Source organism: Chiloscyllium plagiosum, chromosome 6 (genome assembly GCF_004010195.1).
Source record: "Chiloscyllium plagiosum isolate BGI_BamShark_2017 chromosome 6, ASM401019v2, whole genome shotgun sequence".
In the NCBI taxonomy this organism is placed as follows: Eukaryota; Metazoa; Chordata; class Chondrichthyes; order Orectolobiformes; family Hemiscylliidae; genus Chiloscyllium; species Chiloscyllium plagiosum.
Window position 1 is genome coordinate 5,951,902 of NC_057715.1, and position 15,713 is coordinate 5,967,614.

The 15,713-nt window shown below is 41.6% G+C and overlaps 1 protein-coding gene across 3 annotated transcripts in view; it reads right to left on the bottom strand.

The window, feature by feature from the left end:
- Window positions 1–15,713, bottom strand: part of LOC122550440 (ETS-related transcription factor Elf-1-like) — a 140,696-nt gene that overhangs the window by 69,570 nt on the left and 55,413 nt on the right. For all 3 annotated transcript variants that reach the window (XM_043691174.1, XM_043691175.1, XM_043691173.1), the window contains exon 3: window positions 4,187–4,358. In XM_043691174.1, coding sequence (XP_043547109.1) covers window positions 4,187–4,358 — 172 coding nt within the window. The remainder of the gene's footprint in view (window positions 1–4,186; window positions 4,359–15,713) is intronic.

The following is a 15,713-nucleotide window of genomic DNA, read 5'->3' on the forward strand; positions in this document are numbered from 1 at the left end:
GTTACCCTTTTGTCCTTAATGTATTTGTAAAAACCCTTTGGATTTTCCTTAATTCTATTTGCCAAAGCTATCTCATGTCCCCTTTTTGCCCTCATGATTTCCCTCTTAAGTATATTCCTACTGCCTTTATACTCTTCTAAGGATTCACTTGATCTATCCTGTCTGTTCCTGACATACATTTCCTTCTTTTTCTTAACCTAACCCTCAATTTATTTAGTCATCCAGCATTCCCTATACCTACCAGCCTTTCCTTTCATCCTGACAGGAATATACTTTCTCTGGATTCTCGTTATCTCATTTCTGAAGGCTTTCCAATTTCCAGCTATCCCTTTACCTGCGAACCTCTGCCCCCAGTCAGATTTTGAAAGTTCTTGCCTAATACCATCAAAATTGGCCTTTCTCCAATTTAGAACTTCAACTTTTAGATCTGGTCTATTCTTTTCCATCACTATTTTAAGTATTTATAGTCCAACAGGTTTAATTGAAAACACTAGCTTTGGGAACACTGCTCCTTCATCAACCACCTGATGAAGAGCGACACTCCAAAATCTAGTGCTCCAAAATCTAGACACTCAAACTCTAGACACTCAAAATCTGGTGTTGTGTGATCTTTAACTTTGTACACCCCAGTCCAACACCAGCAACTCCATATCATGACCAGAAAAACAACACATTCTTTCCACATACTGGGCCCAGTTTTCGATGGCAGGATCGAATGATGCCAGAAATGCTGACCCCAATGCACCGACTGTTGACAGTGAATTTCTTCAGGAATGTGCTTTTTTCTCATCGCCACCGAAATATTTGCACAGAGGCTGGTATCCCATCACCGAGTCACCCTGTATTTACTGATGGAGAGTTATTGACTCTGACCCAGCTCCCTCAGAGCTAGCTCTCAGAGTGAACAGAACCTCTGACATTCCTGTTTATATTTTTCAGCCAGGGCTCCCTAACTGCCCCAGTCCAATCAGGGAACTCATATTCTGAGGTCCATCTGGCTGACATCATGACAATCACGACACTATGATCGCTCTTAAATATGTGTTTTCTTAAATATTTTAAGTTGTGTCTGAAAAACGTTGACACATTCAACCTTGTACTGTCCTTGGGTGCTCTTCTGAAACTGGGCAATCTCTGATCCTCCAGCTTTCACTGGAAGCTACTGACTGGCCTTAGAGACAGAACCTGTCTCAATGCCAATTAAGGGGTCACCTCACTTGAAAATTATAACTTTAATTAGTTTCCCAGGGAGTATGTTTCTGACAACTCTTATTCCTGTTGCTGTTGAGAAAATTCAGCATCTCTCTCCTCCGTTTGGCATGCTGCACTTCCCCCCCCAACCCTATCACATTTGAAAAAGCTGCCAAGAAGAAGAAAACTACAATGCCTTCACAGTAAACCTGGCAAACAAAGTGGTCAATGTCTCTGGCAGCACTCATCATATGGCTGTCTGTGATGATCCTGCTCATGTTCCTGCCTTGTATAAAGAAATAACTTTTGGCACTTTTTTTGTCAGTCCAGACAGCTGGCCAGCCTATTAATAAAGTATGTTGTGAAGTGTAGACAGTACAACATTGAAAACAAGGTAGCCAATTCTCAGAGCTAGATTTTATTAACTGCAATGTTATGATCCATGTAGAGACCTACAAAAAGGAAAGGAACCCTCACTGTACCAATGGAAATAATGCCGCTGGACAAGATTTCACTAATGAAAACTTTTACTGCAATAAACAAACTAAAATCAATATTTTTCAATTACTAATGAACAGGTGAAGAAGTGTATTTTAAAAAAGGATACATTTAATTCTAAATAGTTTATATAACAAGATACACTTGACATAGTTACAAGCATTCACTGTTTTCTGTATGAATTTAACATCATCGGTATTCTCTATATTTTTCCAAACTGGTTTTAATTTTGTTGAATTTTTCATTTTCCATGGAACCATTCCAGCTTAAATTACATTAATCAACAAAATGTTCCATCCAAAGTCCCATGTAATGGCTACCAACAAGATGCACATCTAATGAACAGTCTCTCATTGGATCATCACAGTCCTTATGGAACAGAATCTCCAGAGACTCACTTCTATGACCCCTTTGATTGGTTTGGTGTGCTTAGGCACCCCTTCAACATTTATAACAATCTTTATAAAGACTGAAACCTGAAAAAAATTAATTCAAAATTCCATCTAATAGCTGAATGCATGTCACAAGGGATCATGCCTTAAGGCCTTTAATGTCACAAAGATGAAAAACATCAGTTTTAAATCAGGTAACAAACACAATCCTTTTTGCACAATTAAAACAAAAGTTCACAGATAAACTCTACATTGTCCTCTAAAGAAATATGAAAATGTTTCCAGAGTCTATCCAAGGTAGTCTTACTGTTTTCTTCTATTGTATTTCCTTTTCAGCCTGGAAACTCAATGTCAGAACTGTCACAGAGCATAGAAACAGGCCCTTCAGCCTACCATGTCTATGCTGACCAACAAACTCCAACTACATTAATTGCATTTTACCTACCCTTAGCCCACAGCCTACTATGCCCTAGCATTTTAAGCATTCATCCACATACTTTAAGACGTTGTAAGCGAATTACCTCGACGACCTTCTCAGGCAGCACGTTCCATATTTCTACAATTGTCTAGATGAAAATATTCCCTCATTTCCACTCTAAACCACCTCCTCCTCATATCAAAATTAAGCCGTCCTGGTCTTAGACATGCCTGCCATGGGGAAGACATTCTCCCAATCCACTTTGTCGAGACCTCTCATAATTTTGAATACCTCAATCAGATCCCTCCTCAGCTTCCGAGGTTCCACAGCAAACAAACCCAGTCTCTCTTCATATTTGAGGCTTTTCATTCGTGGCACCAGCCTGGTAAATCTCCTCTGCACCGTCTCCAGTTCAATCACATCCTCCCAACAGTAAGGCAACCAGTTCTTGATTCTAGTCAATAGGCTTCTACCCTGTTCAAGATCTTGACATCATTTCTCATGTAAGATGCCAGAAATTATCACAATTTTTCAGCTTGGCCTCAGCAATTGATTCATAAAACTTTAGTTTAATCTTTTTTATATTACGTGCCTTTATTGATAAAGCTCTGACTTCTATATTTTTCTTCAACAGGTTTATGAACTTGACAGAACTGTTTTATTCCTGAAAGCCAATTAGTGAAGGATATAACTGGAATCAATATTTTCACAGTTATGTTTACTTACAGAAGTACATCATACAAACATAGGATTCCAGTCCAAGCTGGCGGCAGGGTAGAATGCTCCAGCTGGAACTCCTCTGCTCCAACCGTTCTTTTGCTGCTTTCTTTCCATCTTCCAACTGTCTACTTACTCGGAGGGGAATGGAGGAATTCATTCCCGGATCAGAGGTTGGTACAGGAGGCAAGGCCCAGAGGAGAGTCACGGACCGGAGGGCGTAGCAGGGAGGGGCGTCCCAGCCCAGAGGGCGTAGCGGGGAGGGCGTCGGGGGAAGGGGAGCCCCTTACAGACTGGAGGTGAGGCCTTGAGATTTGAAGCCCAGTGCGATCTGGAGGCTCAGTGCTGGCACGGACGGGGGCGAAAGGACTGTCAATAGAGTACTTTTTTTTCCCCTCTATGTTGTACTTTTATTTATTACTCTTGCAATTCTGTACCAATTACTTAACTACCTGTACCTAGGTATCTTGTACCTCAGATGGCACAATAAGCGGTGATATTGCAAACTTTTCACTGCACACATTCAAGTCTGTGACAACGAAGCTAACTCTAACCTCTGTACCTAATGACCAAAGTTCAGTATCTACCTACCTATCAGCAGGGGCTCAAGTCAATCACCAGTTAATGCCCACCATCTGCATATTGTTAAATACAATTAATATGCAACTGACAATGGCATATTCAAAGTTCTGTGCATGCACCCCATAAGCCTCTTTAATTCCAAACTCTTTAACATTGTACTGTTTATTTTATATCGTCTCTGCTCATTCTTGCTCAGACAAAGGGGACTATTTATTTTGTCTTGTCACGTTTTTCATTGAAGTAACTTCATTCATTTTCCTTGTATTCCAAGGTTGCCTTTTCAACCTCTTATTTTTGTTACCTTTCTTGCTATTGGTGCAGGGCGTCTTGCTGTTGATTGCAATGGTATGAAAGAGAATGAGTACAAAAAAAAAGAGAACAAACCAACCTGAAAGTGTGATGTCCGTTCCAATAACTTGCTCTTCGGCAACATCCAGTGAGCTGTCATTAATCATTCCATTAGTTTCCTCATCACAAGAAAGACCAGAATAGTCTTGCAGCAGGTTTGCATTGGGTACTTGCTCCACAATGACAGCAGGGAAAATACAAGAACCACCGAGCTGCAGGGAAGAAAATTACAAATGAGTTGTATGGTTAGAAGTTTAAATCCATCCTTATCATTAAGGAAAAGACTGCAGGAATGCACAGGCTGCCTAAAAATAGTTCCAATAAAAATTGCTCATAGTGGGTTGGCAGGGTCAGCCAGTGTAATACAATCCCATCAATACTACAGCTCCAGTAAGAGGTCATTTGTCCTCGGATTTATGGTTCTGCTGTCTCCACAATAGAAAATCCAGGCACCAAAGATGCCTTCTACTAAAAAGTTAAACAGTTACAGTCTAAAATATAGTGCACACTCGAAACATTGTGCTGTAATACCAGTTACTGTTACCACGTGAACATCAATGTCAAATGACTATATCTATGAAGCCAACTGTTAAGATAAGAAACGTTCCTACTTTAGAGCCAATGGGGACTCAACCACCCACTCAGTCTTCAGTTAGGAGATCAGAAATATATTCCAGTTTCAGAACGATTCCTTCTCCTTATGTATCATATTAGGTCTTAAAACAAATTGCTTTCTAACTTGTAAGACTGAACTGAAGAGTCATTTTTTAAAACTTTTGCAGTGGAAATAAATAATTATGCTCCTCTGTAAAAATGTTTTAGTCTATTGCAATCACACTCTAATATTCAAATTTGATAAATAATTAACATCTCATCTCTGTTATGAAATCAACATCTATTTAAGAATATGTGTACACAGTAATAAAATGTCAAAGAGGAGACATATTGTGAAGTCAGAGATAAAATTCAGACTAAAGTTCCATTAATGAATGGTCAGAAAAATAGACAACAATACTTTGGGAGAAATAAGATTTCAGGAGAGGGGACAGGTGCACTTCAGCTTCTCTTGTTTATGGTTTGAAACAAGAGAGCTTAATGAAGTTGTTTCAACTGTGACATATGTCAGAAGGGAGAGCATTTGTTTCCCACTCCAGAGATTTGAGTGCCAAGTCTAGGCTTACATTCCTTGATACTAGACTGGAGTGTCAGCCCAGATTACATCTTCAACTTGCTGCATCAAAAGGTTGTTATAACGTTGGAATTGCTGTGTTTTGGATGAGGTCTAAACCAGGATTCCATCTCGACTGGATCCTATGAACACTCCAGCTGACATCACTGAACAGATATTCTGGTCATTATCTGACTGCTGTTTCTGGGAACTTCCTGTGCACAAATTGGTGAATGTTACACAGACAATTAAAGCTTAAAAGTAATTCTGTAGCTGTAAAACATTTGAGGCATCTTGGAGATTATGAAAGGGCCAATATAAATGCAGTAGAAATGAAAAAAGGCTGGAAAAACTCAACATTTGCAGCGAGAAACAGACAAAGTGTTTCAGGTCAATAACCTTTCATCAGGACTGCAAGTCTTTGATTTAGAAAATTGTCCCAACAACACTGTCACGTCAACTGTTTGTGTTCAGTAAAAGAAATACTGCTGACTAGGCATTCTGTTTGTGGCCATTGCTTTCACATTGCTGACTACCAACTTGGTACTAAAATTGCCAAAAATCATGGCATACAAAGTTTTTTTTTCTAAACAATACCACAAACTATAATACTTCCACAACAACACCAATACAACCTGAATGCACACGCACTTGAACAAAGGCTTCTGCAATACATCAAAGGATATTTGTATTCATTAAAAACTCTTTAAAATTGAGGGTCAAGAACATTCCCAGTTCCGTCTATCCAATAGTGACGTCAAAAATGGGTATATTCTCAGGAAGAATGTGATTCTTCAACAAATTTTGTTTGGATTACAAAAATATCATCTCCCAAATCGTACTTTATTTTCTAAAATCTATATCTTACTCTGTGTTTGGAAGAGTTTTCCAAAAAGCTGCTTTTTAAAAAATATATTGTAGTTACCTGTGACTATACAAATACAAACATTATGTGGACTTACCGGTGTTGAATTGGGATGGACAAGATCAGAAGTCACACAACACCAGGTTATAGTCCAACGGGTTTATTTGAAATCACAAGATTTCGAAGCGCTATTCCTTAATCAGATGGAGTGCTGACTTGTGATTTCAAATAAACCCGTTGGACTATAACTAGTGTCATGTGACTTCTGACCAAATGCAAAAATGATGAATACAAAAACAAAGACAAATTTAAAAACAAATTTAAGGAAAAATAAGACAGGTTGAAGAGATTTGACGTTAACATTGCTAAACATACTCTTCATAGCTCACTGAAGATGAATAAAGAATAATTTAGAACACCAAACTATGACAATACTACGAGTGTCAGTAAATGAAGTCGCCTTTGAAACACTGAAAATCCGCCCCGCCGCCCCCCCCCCCCCCCAAGAACAGCGGTCAACATACATGGTATAAAATGAAACATCAGAATGGCTATGGGTGAAAAGTCACCTACATGTAACGTTAAAAAAATGGGCATAGCTTAATCCACGTAATATTATCTCTAATACCTGGGTTGATCCTTAACATTCAGTTATAATGTAGCGCAAAAGCTGCATTAGTGAGGCTGCCTTCTCCTGTATGTTTATCATAACAAGGCTGACAAAGGGGCCAGTTGTAAGCTTGGTATATCCAAAACCATGACTTTGGGGCCAGAGAAATCTTAGATGCGGCAATTTAAAATCATACCCATAAGAAATGTATAATACAGTGCCTTTATAACAGTTAATTTCTCCATTAGCTTACAAATAAAGCTGTCAAGATTCATTTCAATTCTTTGAAAGTTTAATTGTGCCCAAAAACTACTGCAGGGATTACAATGTACAATTATTGTCCATTTGTTCAAAGCATTCCAAGCAGAACACAAATTTTGTACTGCCTGCTCATTTATATGTGGGTGGCACGGTGGCACAGTGGTTAGCACTGCTGCCTCACAGAGCCAGAGACCCGGGTTCAATTCCCGACTCAGGCGACTGACTGTGTGGAGTTTGCACATTCTCCCCGTGTCTGCGTGGGTTTCCTCCGGGTGCTCCAGTTTCCTCCCACAGTCCAAAGATGTGCAGGTCAGGTGAATTGGCCATGCTAAATTGCCTGTAGCGTTATGTAAAGGGGTAAATGTAGGGGAAAGGGTGGGTTGCGGGTCGGTGTGGACTTGTTGGGCCGAAGGGCCTGTTTCCACACTGTAAGTAATCTAATCTAATCTTTCTTCATATTATATCTCTATGTAGCACAGCGTTAAGCACAACACTGAGTGACTGCATACCTGCCACCACTTACAGCTAGTTAGTGTGCATCACTTAAATCAGCTTGTACCTGGTCAAGTTTGCGTAGAGCAACCACTGGAAATAGCTGGGGACGATTCACTTACAAAAGAGTACAAACAGCACCTCAAAGCAAATTCTGATACAGCACAGAAGGGGGAAAAACAGGAGGTGTTAGGTCATCTTATCAGAAGGCTCTCCAGCAATAAGTACGAGAGAACAGATAGCCATGGAAATTAACACTAACCGTATCACCTGAAAGACTTTTTGAATGCAGTATCGACAGAAGGTCAATAACTTAATCAGTCATCACGTTCAGCGAATAAGTCTTCAAATGGCATTATCTTACAATTAAGCCATTAGTTTCACACACTGTTCGACGATCTTGATCAATTATAACCCCTTATTTAACACTCATTGCTTTTGTGGGAAATGAGAGATGGACAGTTGGTCACATTGGTAATGCTCACATCCCATGAATGAATAAAAACCAAATCTCATCCAGTTGGCACTGTTTCTAGCCTCATGTATGAACACAGTCAGTTATTCGACCATCACAGCTAGACCACCCAAACAAATTGCGCGCCACTTAATGACACATTCCAGCTCTTTCACAGGACCACGGGGCACATAACCAGAGGTAGTATGAGTGGCTTACTGGTGGGAAATTAGCTTGCTAGCATGCCTTCACTCTCCAATAGAAGACAGCATAGTCACCACAATTAGAGAAGCCATTGCTGATGTTAGCATTGGAAGTCTGATGTGTTACGTCCCTGCCTGACCCAACTTCCTACATTCCACTTTCCTCTCATCCCAAAGTTGTTGATGATGTAACAATGCAAATTATGTCAGCATGCAACTCTTATTTCCACCAGACTGTCACACTTTGCTCACCATCAGCCTCCCCTTGGCATTTCTCCTTTCAGTTATCAAAAATCTCCCATCGGGTCAGGTGGTGATGCAGCAGATTGAACACCAAGAGGACACTGTCACTCCATTTCACACTTTGCAGTAATCAGCTCACCTACAGACATTGTACATACTTCACAATTTGGTGCAGAAACAGGATCCAAATGTGCAGATATCAGTACCCCCCTGAACAAAGCAGGAGGAAAGGACGGGTTTCCTCCCATAATCCAAAGATGTGTAGGTTATGTGAATTGGCCATGCTAAATTGCCCATAGTGTTTAGGGATGTGTAGGTTAGGTGCATTAGTCAGGGGTACATGTAGAGTAACAGGGTAGGGGAATGGGTTTGGGTGGGATACTCTTGTTGGGCTGAAGGGCCTGTTTCCACACTGTAGGGATTCTATGGATTCCGTGAATATGTCAGCTCCCTAGAGAGTGCAGCTATCTGTGATGTTAGATGCAGAGGACTGAGGTGGGGATGTAGTGGGATGGTGTTAAGAAGAATGTTGATGAGCATGCACACACAGAAATATTTGACGTGTTGAACAAACAAAGCCCAAAGAATTGCAGATGGTGGAAATCAAAAATAAAGGCAGAAGCAATTGCTGGGAAAACTCAGCAGATTTGGCAGTACCTGTGTAGAGAAAGCAAAGTTAACATTTCAGTTCCAGTGACCCTTCTTCAGAAACATTCAGAGCCAGATGCAAGACTTTTCTTTAAGAGGGATCTGGAGTGGAGTACATAGAAATTGGAGTCTAATGAGATGCTTACAGACAGTCTGGCTGGATCCTTACTGTACCATGCCGCCCAGAATTGTCGAGATTTTCCAGTAATTGCTGTTTTTGTTTCAGATTTATGGGCGGCCCAGTGGCTCAGTGGTTAGCACTGCTGCCTCACAGCACTAAGGACCTGGGTTCAATTCCAGCCTCGGGCAACTGTCTGTGTGGAGTTTGCACATTCTCCCCGTGTGTGTGTGGGTTTCCTCCCACAGTCCAGAGATGTACAGGTTAGGTGAATTGACCATGCTAAATTGCCTGCAGAACTCACGGATGTGTCGGTTTGGGGCATTAGTCAGGGACAAATACAGGTGATAGGGTAGGGAATTGGGTCTGGGTGGGTTATTCTCCAGAGGGTCGATATGGACTTATTGGTCCGAATGACCTGTTTCCACACTGTAGGGATACTAATTCTAATTTCCAGCAACTACAGTTCTCAGATATTTTTCCTTACTTCCCATCCCTTCTTCATGATCCATTCCACCCCCTTCTCCTTTTCCTAAGGTTCTAACCAAATTTATCATGAAACCGCATGATGGCCAGGTTGTGGAGGATGTGACAGATCAGTGTGAAGGGAGGCACATACTCCTGCGGCTATAGGAGAACTCATTCAGAAAGACTGTAGGTTCAGCATTCTAGTCACATACTAAGCAATATTTCTCAAAACAACATGGCTCTCATTGTCTCAAAGCTAGGAGCAGAAGTAGACCAATTGGCTTTTTGAGTCGATCCTGCCATTCAATATAATCATAATTGAGGGTTTGTGTCAACACCATATTCCCGCTTTCTCTCCATATCCCTTGGTGCCTTTTATATCTAATCATTTCTTAATCTCTTGAATATATTCAGTGACTTGGCCTCCACAGCCTTCTGTGATGGAAAATTCCACAGGTTCATCACCTTCTGAGTGAATAAAGGATTCCTCTTCTCAGTCCTAAATGGCCTACCTCATATCCTGAGACTGTGACAGCTGGCTCTAGACTCCCTAGATTCGGGAAAAAAATCCTTCCTGCATCTGGTCTGTCTAATCCTGTTTGAAACATATAATATTCTATCAGATCTCCTCTCGTTCTTCTAAATTCACTCAGTCAAACCAATCTCTTCTCAAAGCTGGTTTAGCAGAAATGGACTAACCAGCTTCTTGAACCACTGCTGCACTCCTTCGATGGCAAGCAGAATCTTTCTTGCATCGGGAAGCCAAAACTGCACACAATACTCCAGATGTGTTCTGACCAAGGCCCTGGATAATTCCAGCAAGGAATCCCTACTGTAAACTCAAGTCCTCCTGCAATGAAGGTCAGTATACCATGTGCTTTCCTAATTACTTGCTGCACCTGTTTACATTCACTGACTGGGATAAAAGGACATTCCTGATGAAGGGCTTATGCCCAAAACGTCGACTCTCCTATTCCTTGGATGCTGCCTGACTTGCTGTGCTTTTCCAGCGCCACTCTCTTCGACTCTGATCTCCAGCATCTGCAGTCCTCACTTTCTCCTGGTACACAATGACATCCGGGTCACATTGTAATCACCAGTTCAGTAATACTGTCTTGTTGTTTTCCCAGACCCATAGTGTATAACTTCATATTTATCCATATTATACTTTATCTGTAAAAAATCACACAACACCAGGTTACAGTCCAACAGGTTTATTTGGAAGCACTAACTTTCAAAGCATGCAAGCTGCTGCCTCCAAAAAACCCATTGGACTATAACCTGGTGATGTGAGATTTTTAATTTTGTCCACCCAAGTCCAACACTGGCTCCTCCAAATCATACTTCATCTACCATGTGGTTGCCCACTCACAAATTGTCTAAATCACCCTGAAACTGCCTCACAACCTCATTTAATTTTGTGTTGTCAGCAAATTTGGAAATGTTACCTTTGGTGCATCATGAACAGCTAGGGCCTAACAAGCAATCTCTGCAGTATATTATTAATTGCAAAAGCAGAAATTGCTGGAGAAATTCAGCAGGTTTGGCAGCATTTTTGGAGAGAAAGCAGAGTTAATGTTTCAGGTGCGGTGACCTTTTTTTCAGAACAATTTGTAGTGAGGAGAAGGTTGGTACTTATGCAGAAGATAGGGAGGGGTGGATAGGAGGAGATGAAGCCCAGCGAGAGAGAGAGAGAGAGAGAGAGAGAGAGAGAGAGAGAGAGAGAGAGAGAGAAACAGCCGGGCAAACAAAGGAATGGGTGAAGGTCAGCCAGGGAGAATCAGTAGCTGCTAATGGTGACCATTATTAACTGACAATGGGTTGTGTGTGGTAGCTGCCCATGTCAAGGCCTGGTGTGTGGGGTTGGGTTAAGGACATGGAAGAAGGTGCTCAGATCCTGAAGCTATTGAACTTGATTTTGAGTCCAGAAGGTTGCAGGGTCCCCAAGTGGCAAATGAGGAAGCTGTTCTTCCTGCAGAAAGCTTTGCTGCAGCACTGTAATGAGCCTGAGACAGATGTTGGCCAGGAAACAGGGTGAGGTGTTAAAGTGGCAGGCAACTGGAAGCTCAGGGTTATTTTTGCAGGCATTGCGGAGATGTTCTGAAGTGGTCACCCAGTCTACGCTTCATTTCCCCAGTGCAGAGGAGACCACATTGTGAGCAGTGAATGCAATAGCCTAGATTGTATGAAGTGCAGGTAAAGTGCTGCTTCACCTGGAAGGTATGTTTGGGCCCTTTGGATTCTGAGGAGGGAGGAGGGAAATGGGCAAGTGTTACACCTTTGGCAGTTGTAGGGGATGGTGGCATGGGGCTGTTGGAATGAAGGAGGAGACCAGGGTGTCCCAAAAGGAACAAACACTACAGATATACAGGTATTTGTGGCTGGTGTTGGCATCCTGCTGGAGATGGCAGTAACAGTGGTTAATGCTCCATTAGATATGGATGTTTGTGGGGTGGAAAGTGAAAACTAGGGGGTCCCTATTGCTGTTATGGAAGGGAAAGAGGAGTGAGGGCCAAACTGTGGGACATGGAGAGGACATGAGGGCTCTGTCAACCATTGTGGGGAATCCTCAGTTGAGGAAGAAGGTGGACATTTCAGAGGGGGCATCACCAGAATACAGATGTGATAGATATGGAGGAACTGAGAGGATGGAACAGAGTCTATACAGGAAGCAGAGTGAGGATGTATAGTCAAGGTAACTGTAGGAGTCAGGTTTGTAGTGGATAGTGGTGGCCAGCCTATCCCTAGAAATAGAAACAGAGATGTTGAGGAAGGGAAGGGAGGAGTCAAAAGACGGACCAGACAAAGGTGAGAGCAGGGTGGAAATTGGAAGTGAAAATCAATAAACTTTTCCAATTACAGATGAGAGAGGGAAGTACCACCGATCATATCATCAATATACCAGACACAGAATTATGGGTGGGGGCCAGAATAGCACTGGGACAAGGAATGTTGCATGTACTCCACAAAGAGACAAGCACAATGGGGACCGATGTTGGTACCCATGGTCACCCCTTTGACCTGAAGAAAGTGAGAGAAGTAAAAAGAGAAGTTGTTCAAAGGGAGGACAACTTGGACCAGGCGGAGGAGGGTAATGGTGGGTGGGGACTGCGTGACCCTGAACTGAATTCTGCAGAAGGGTCACCCGAAATGTTAAGTCTGATTTCTCTTCACAGATGCTGCCAGACCTGCTGAGCTTTTCCAGCAATTTCTGTTTTTGGATTCTGATTTACAGCATCCACAGTTCTTTCAGTTTACACTTATTCTCACATTCTGCTGCCTATCTGCCAACCAATTCTCAATCCATGTATGTATTATACTGTGTGCTTTAATTGCACCCACTAGTTTCTTCTGGCACCAAGAAACACAGTCACCCCTTTGAGGTAGAAATCAATTTTGAACTGGGCTAAGTTACATACAGCACCTGCTCCAGCTGGGAAGGTCCTAACACACAGAATTTCAAGGTCTTCGCCACGTTCATATACATTGGTAGCACTGGGGGTCTTTCACCTACACGGAGGCTGTGCATCTGTTTTTGAGGTGACAGAGTACTTCCTTCCGAAAATGCAGGTCATGATGTACACAGTGCTCAGGTCTTAGAAGGAACTAACAGCAGTGTTCCCAAAAAACACACCTTCAGGCAGAGTCTTGTTCAGAGTTTTTTTCTCTCTTCTCCTCCTCCTCCTCCTCCCTCTGCAAGCAACTTGGTCGCTTCTCTGCAGCCCACGTTCCATCTGCCTCTCAATCCAATTGCAACTACGAATGTGCTGATAGAAAACAAGTACAACCCAAACAACCAGTCACAACTGGGGCATGGTTCAGGTTCAGGTTCAGCATGACTCCCTCATCTTCACAATGCTTAAAGCAGTCAGCGCTACCACATGCTCAAACACAGCCAGTGGAGACTAATTCCTCACTAACCTGGGAGTTGTTCATGGGGAGTCCTCCCTGCTTTTTTTTCAGAGCAGAAAAGTAGCTCTGTTGATGGTTCAACTATCTTTACACTCATGAACAGTAAGCCTGTCCAGTCAAGGTTGTCAGCTGAAAGCTTCAACGAAGGGTCTCCTGTGGCACAGTGGTAATGTCCCTATCCCTGGGCTAGGAGGCGTTGGTTCAAGTCCCACCTGCTCCAGAAGTGAGACGCCTGAACAGGTTGATTATAAATAGGTAAAGCCTCCACCAAGGGAACATTTAGGAAGATAAATTATTAAGTCAGCTACTTTGGAATGGGTTTTGTAATGAAATGTCCTTTCCCCCAGCATGTTTTAAACCAGCAAAAGTCTTCTCAGCATATAGCATCTATGATAGCAGATCCAACTTTGTTTTAAAAAGGTTTACCAATATCAGCACTCCGAATATTAACTTAAAAATTTTAAAATATAGTTAACTTGGTGCAGTCTATTGAAGACAAAGTTAGAAGACTATACCTTTTTAAAATTGTTCCTGAATATTTTATTGAAAAAAAACAATTCATAATTACGTACAGATACATGCTGTGTTATAGAACAAAGACAGTTATAACATGAACAGTCACTTTAAATATGTACGCAGTGTTTAAAATCCACCTTAAAAACAATAGCTATTTAATAAAACAGGTTCGAAGAAAGCTATATTCACAACCAAGTATAAATTTGTGTGCGCGTGTGTGGAAAGAAAGAGAGAGAAAGAAAGAGAGAGAAAGAAAGAGAGAGAAAGAAAGAGAGAGAAAGAAAGAGAGAGAAAGAAAGAGAGAGAAAGAAAGAGAGAGAAAGAAAGAGAGAGAAAGAAAGAGAGAGAAAGAAAGAGAGAGAAAGAAAGAGAGAGAAAGAAAGAGAGAGAAAGAAAGAGAGAGAAAGAAAGAGAGAGAAAGAAAGAGAGAGAAAGAGAGAGAGAGAGAGAAAGAGAGAGAGAGAAAAAAAGAGAGAGAGAGAGAGAGAGAGAGAGAGAGATGTCCATTAAACCTTCTGATTTTTCCTTAGTCTTGCACTTTTCTACAAACTTAATTTTATTAGTTTCTTAACAGGTATGCACAATTTGAATACACGTGCCTTCATTGTCATTAAAGGTGTTAATTAAGTTAATATGAATGAATCTTTTCATGAAATTGATCTCTTCCTATGCAGCTGCAGCATCAAGGTTTAACAAAATGAATGCTGGCATCATCTGTGTTACACATGAACGTTATAATCTATCCACGCTGCATACTTTCAGCATGTGATCCTCAAGTAAATATGAACCCCTCCCCCCAAGATGACATTTGGTGCAAGCCACGATGGGAGGAAATGTCGAGCAAAGGACACTTACAGCACCAAAACAGTAAGTATTGCGGAGACCAATTTTACAACAATTATACTTTATGACATTTGTTGAATGGCTGGCTTTGGTATTCTTCCATTAACTTTAGACAGCACGGTGGCTCAGTGGTCAGCACTGCTACCTCATAACGCCAGGGACCCGGGTTCAATTCCAGCCTTGGGTGACTATCTGTGTGGAGTTTGCACATTCTCCCCATGTCTGCATGGGTTTCCTCCGGGTACTCTGCTTTCCTCCCACAATCCAAAGATGTGCAGGTTAGATGAATTTGCCACGCTAAAATGCCTACAGTGTTCAGAAATGAGTAGGTTAGGTGCATTAGTCAGGGGTAAATATAGGATAATAGGGTAATGGAATGGGTCTGCGCGAGTTATTCTTTGGAGGGTTGATGTGGACTTGTTGGGCCGAAGGGCCTGTTCCTACACTGTAGGGATTCTATGATTCTAAATGGAACTCTCTCTCCCAGCAGCACCACTTAATGAAATCAACCCTTAGAAAGTGAACTGAAATAATCTTAAGATATTATAACAGAGCTATCAAATCTAAAATTTGCTTAACATTATTTTCCCTTCTCCAAATTGCAAGTTTCAAAGTACCCAGGAGGAAGTGAGGACTGCAGATGCTGGAGATCAGAGCTGAAAAATGTGTTGCTGGAAAAGCGCAGCAGGTCAGGCAGTATCAAAGGAACAGGAGAATCGACGTTTCGGACATAAGCCCTTCTTCAGGATTCCTGAAGAAGGGCTTA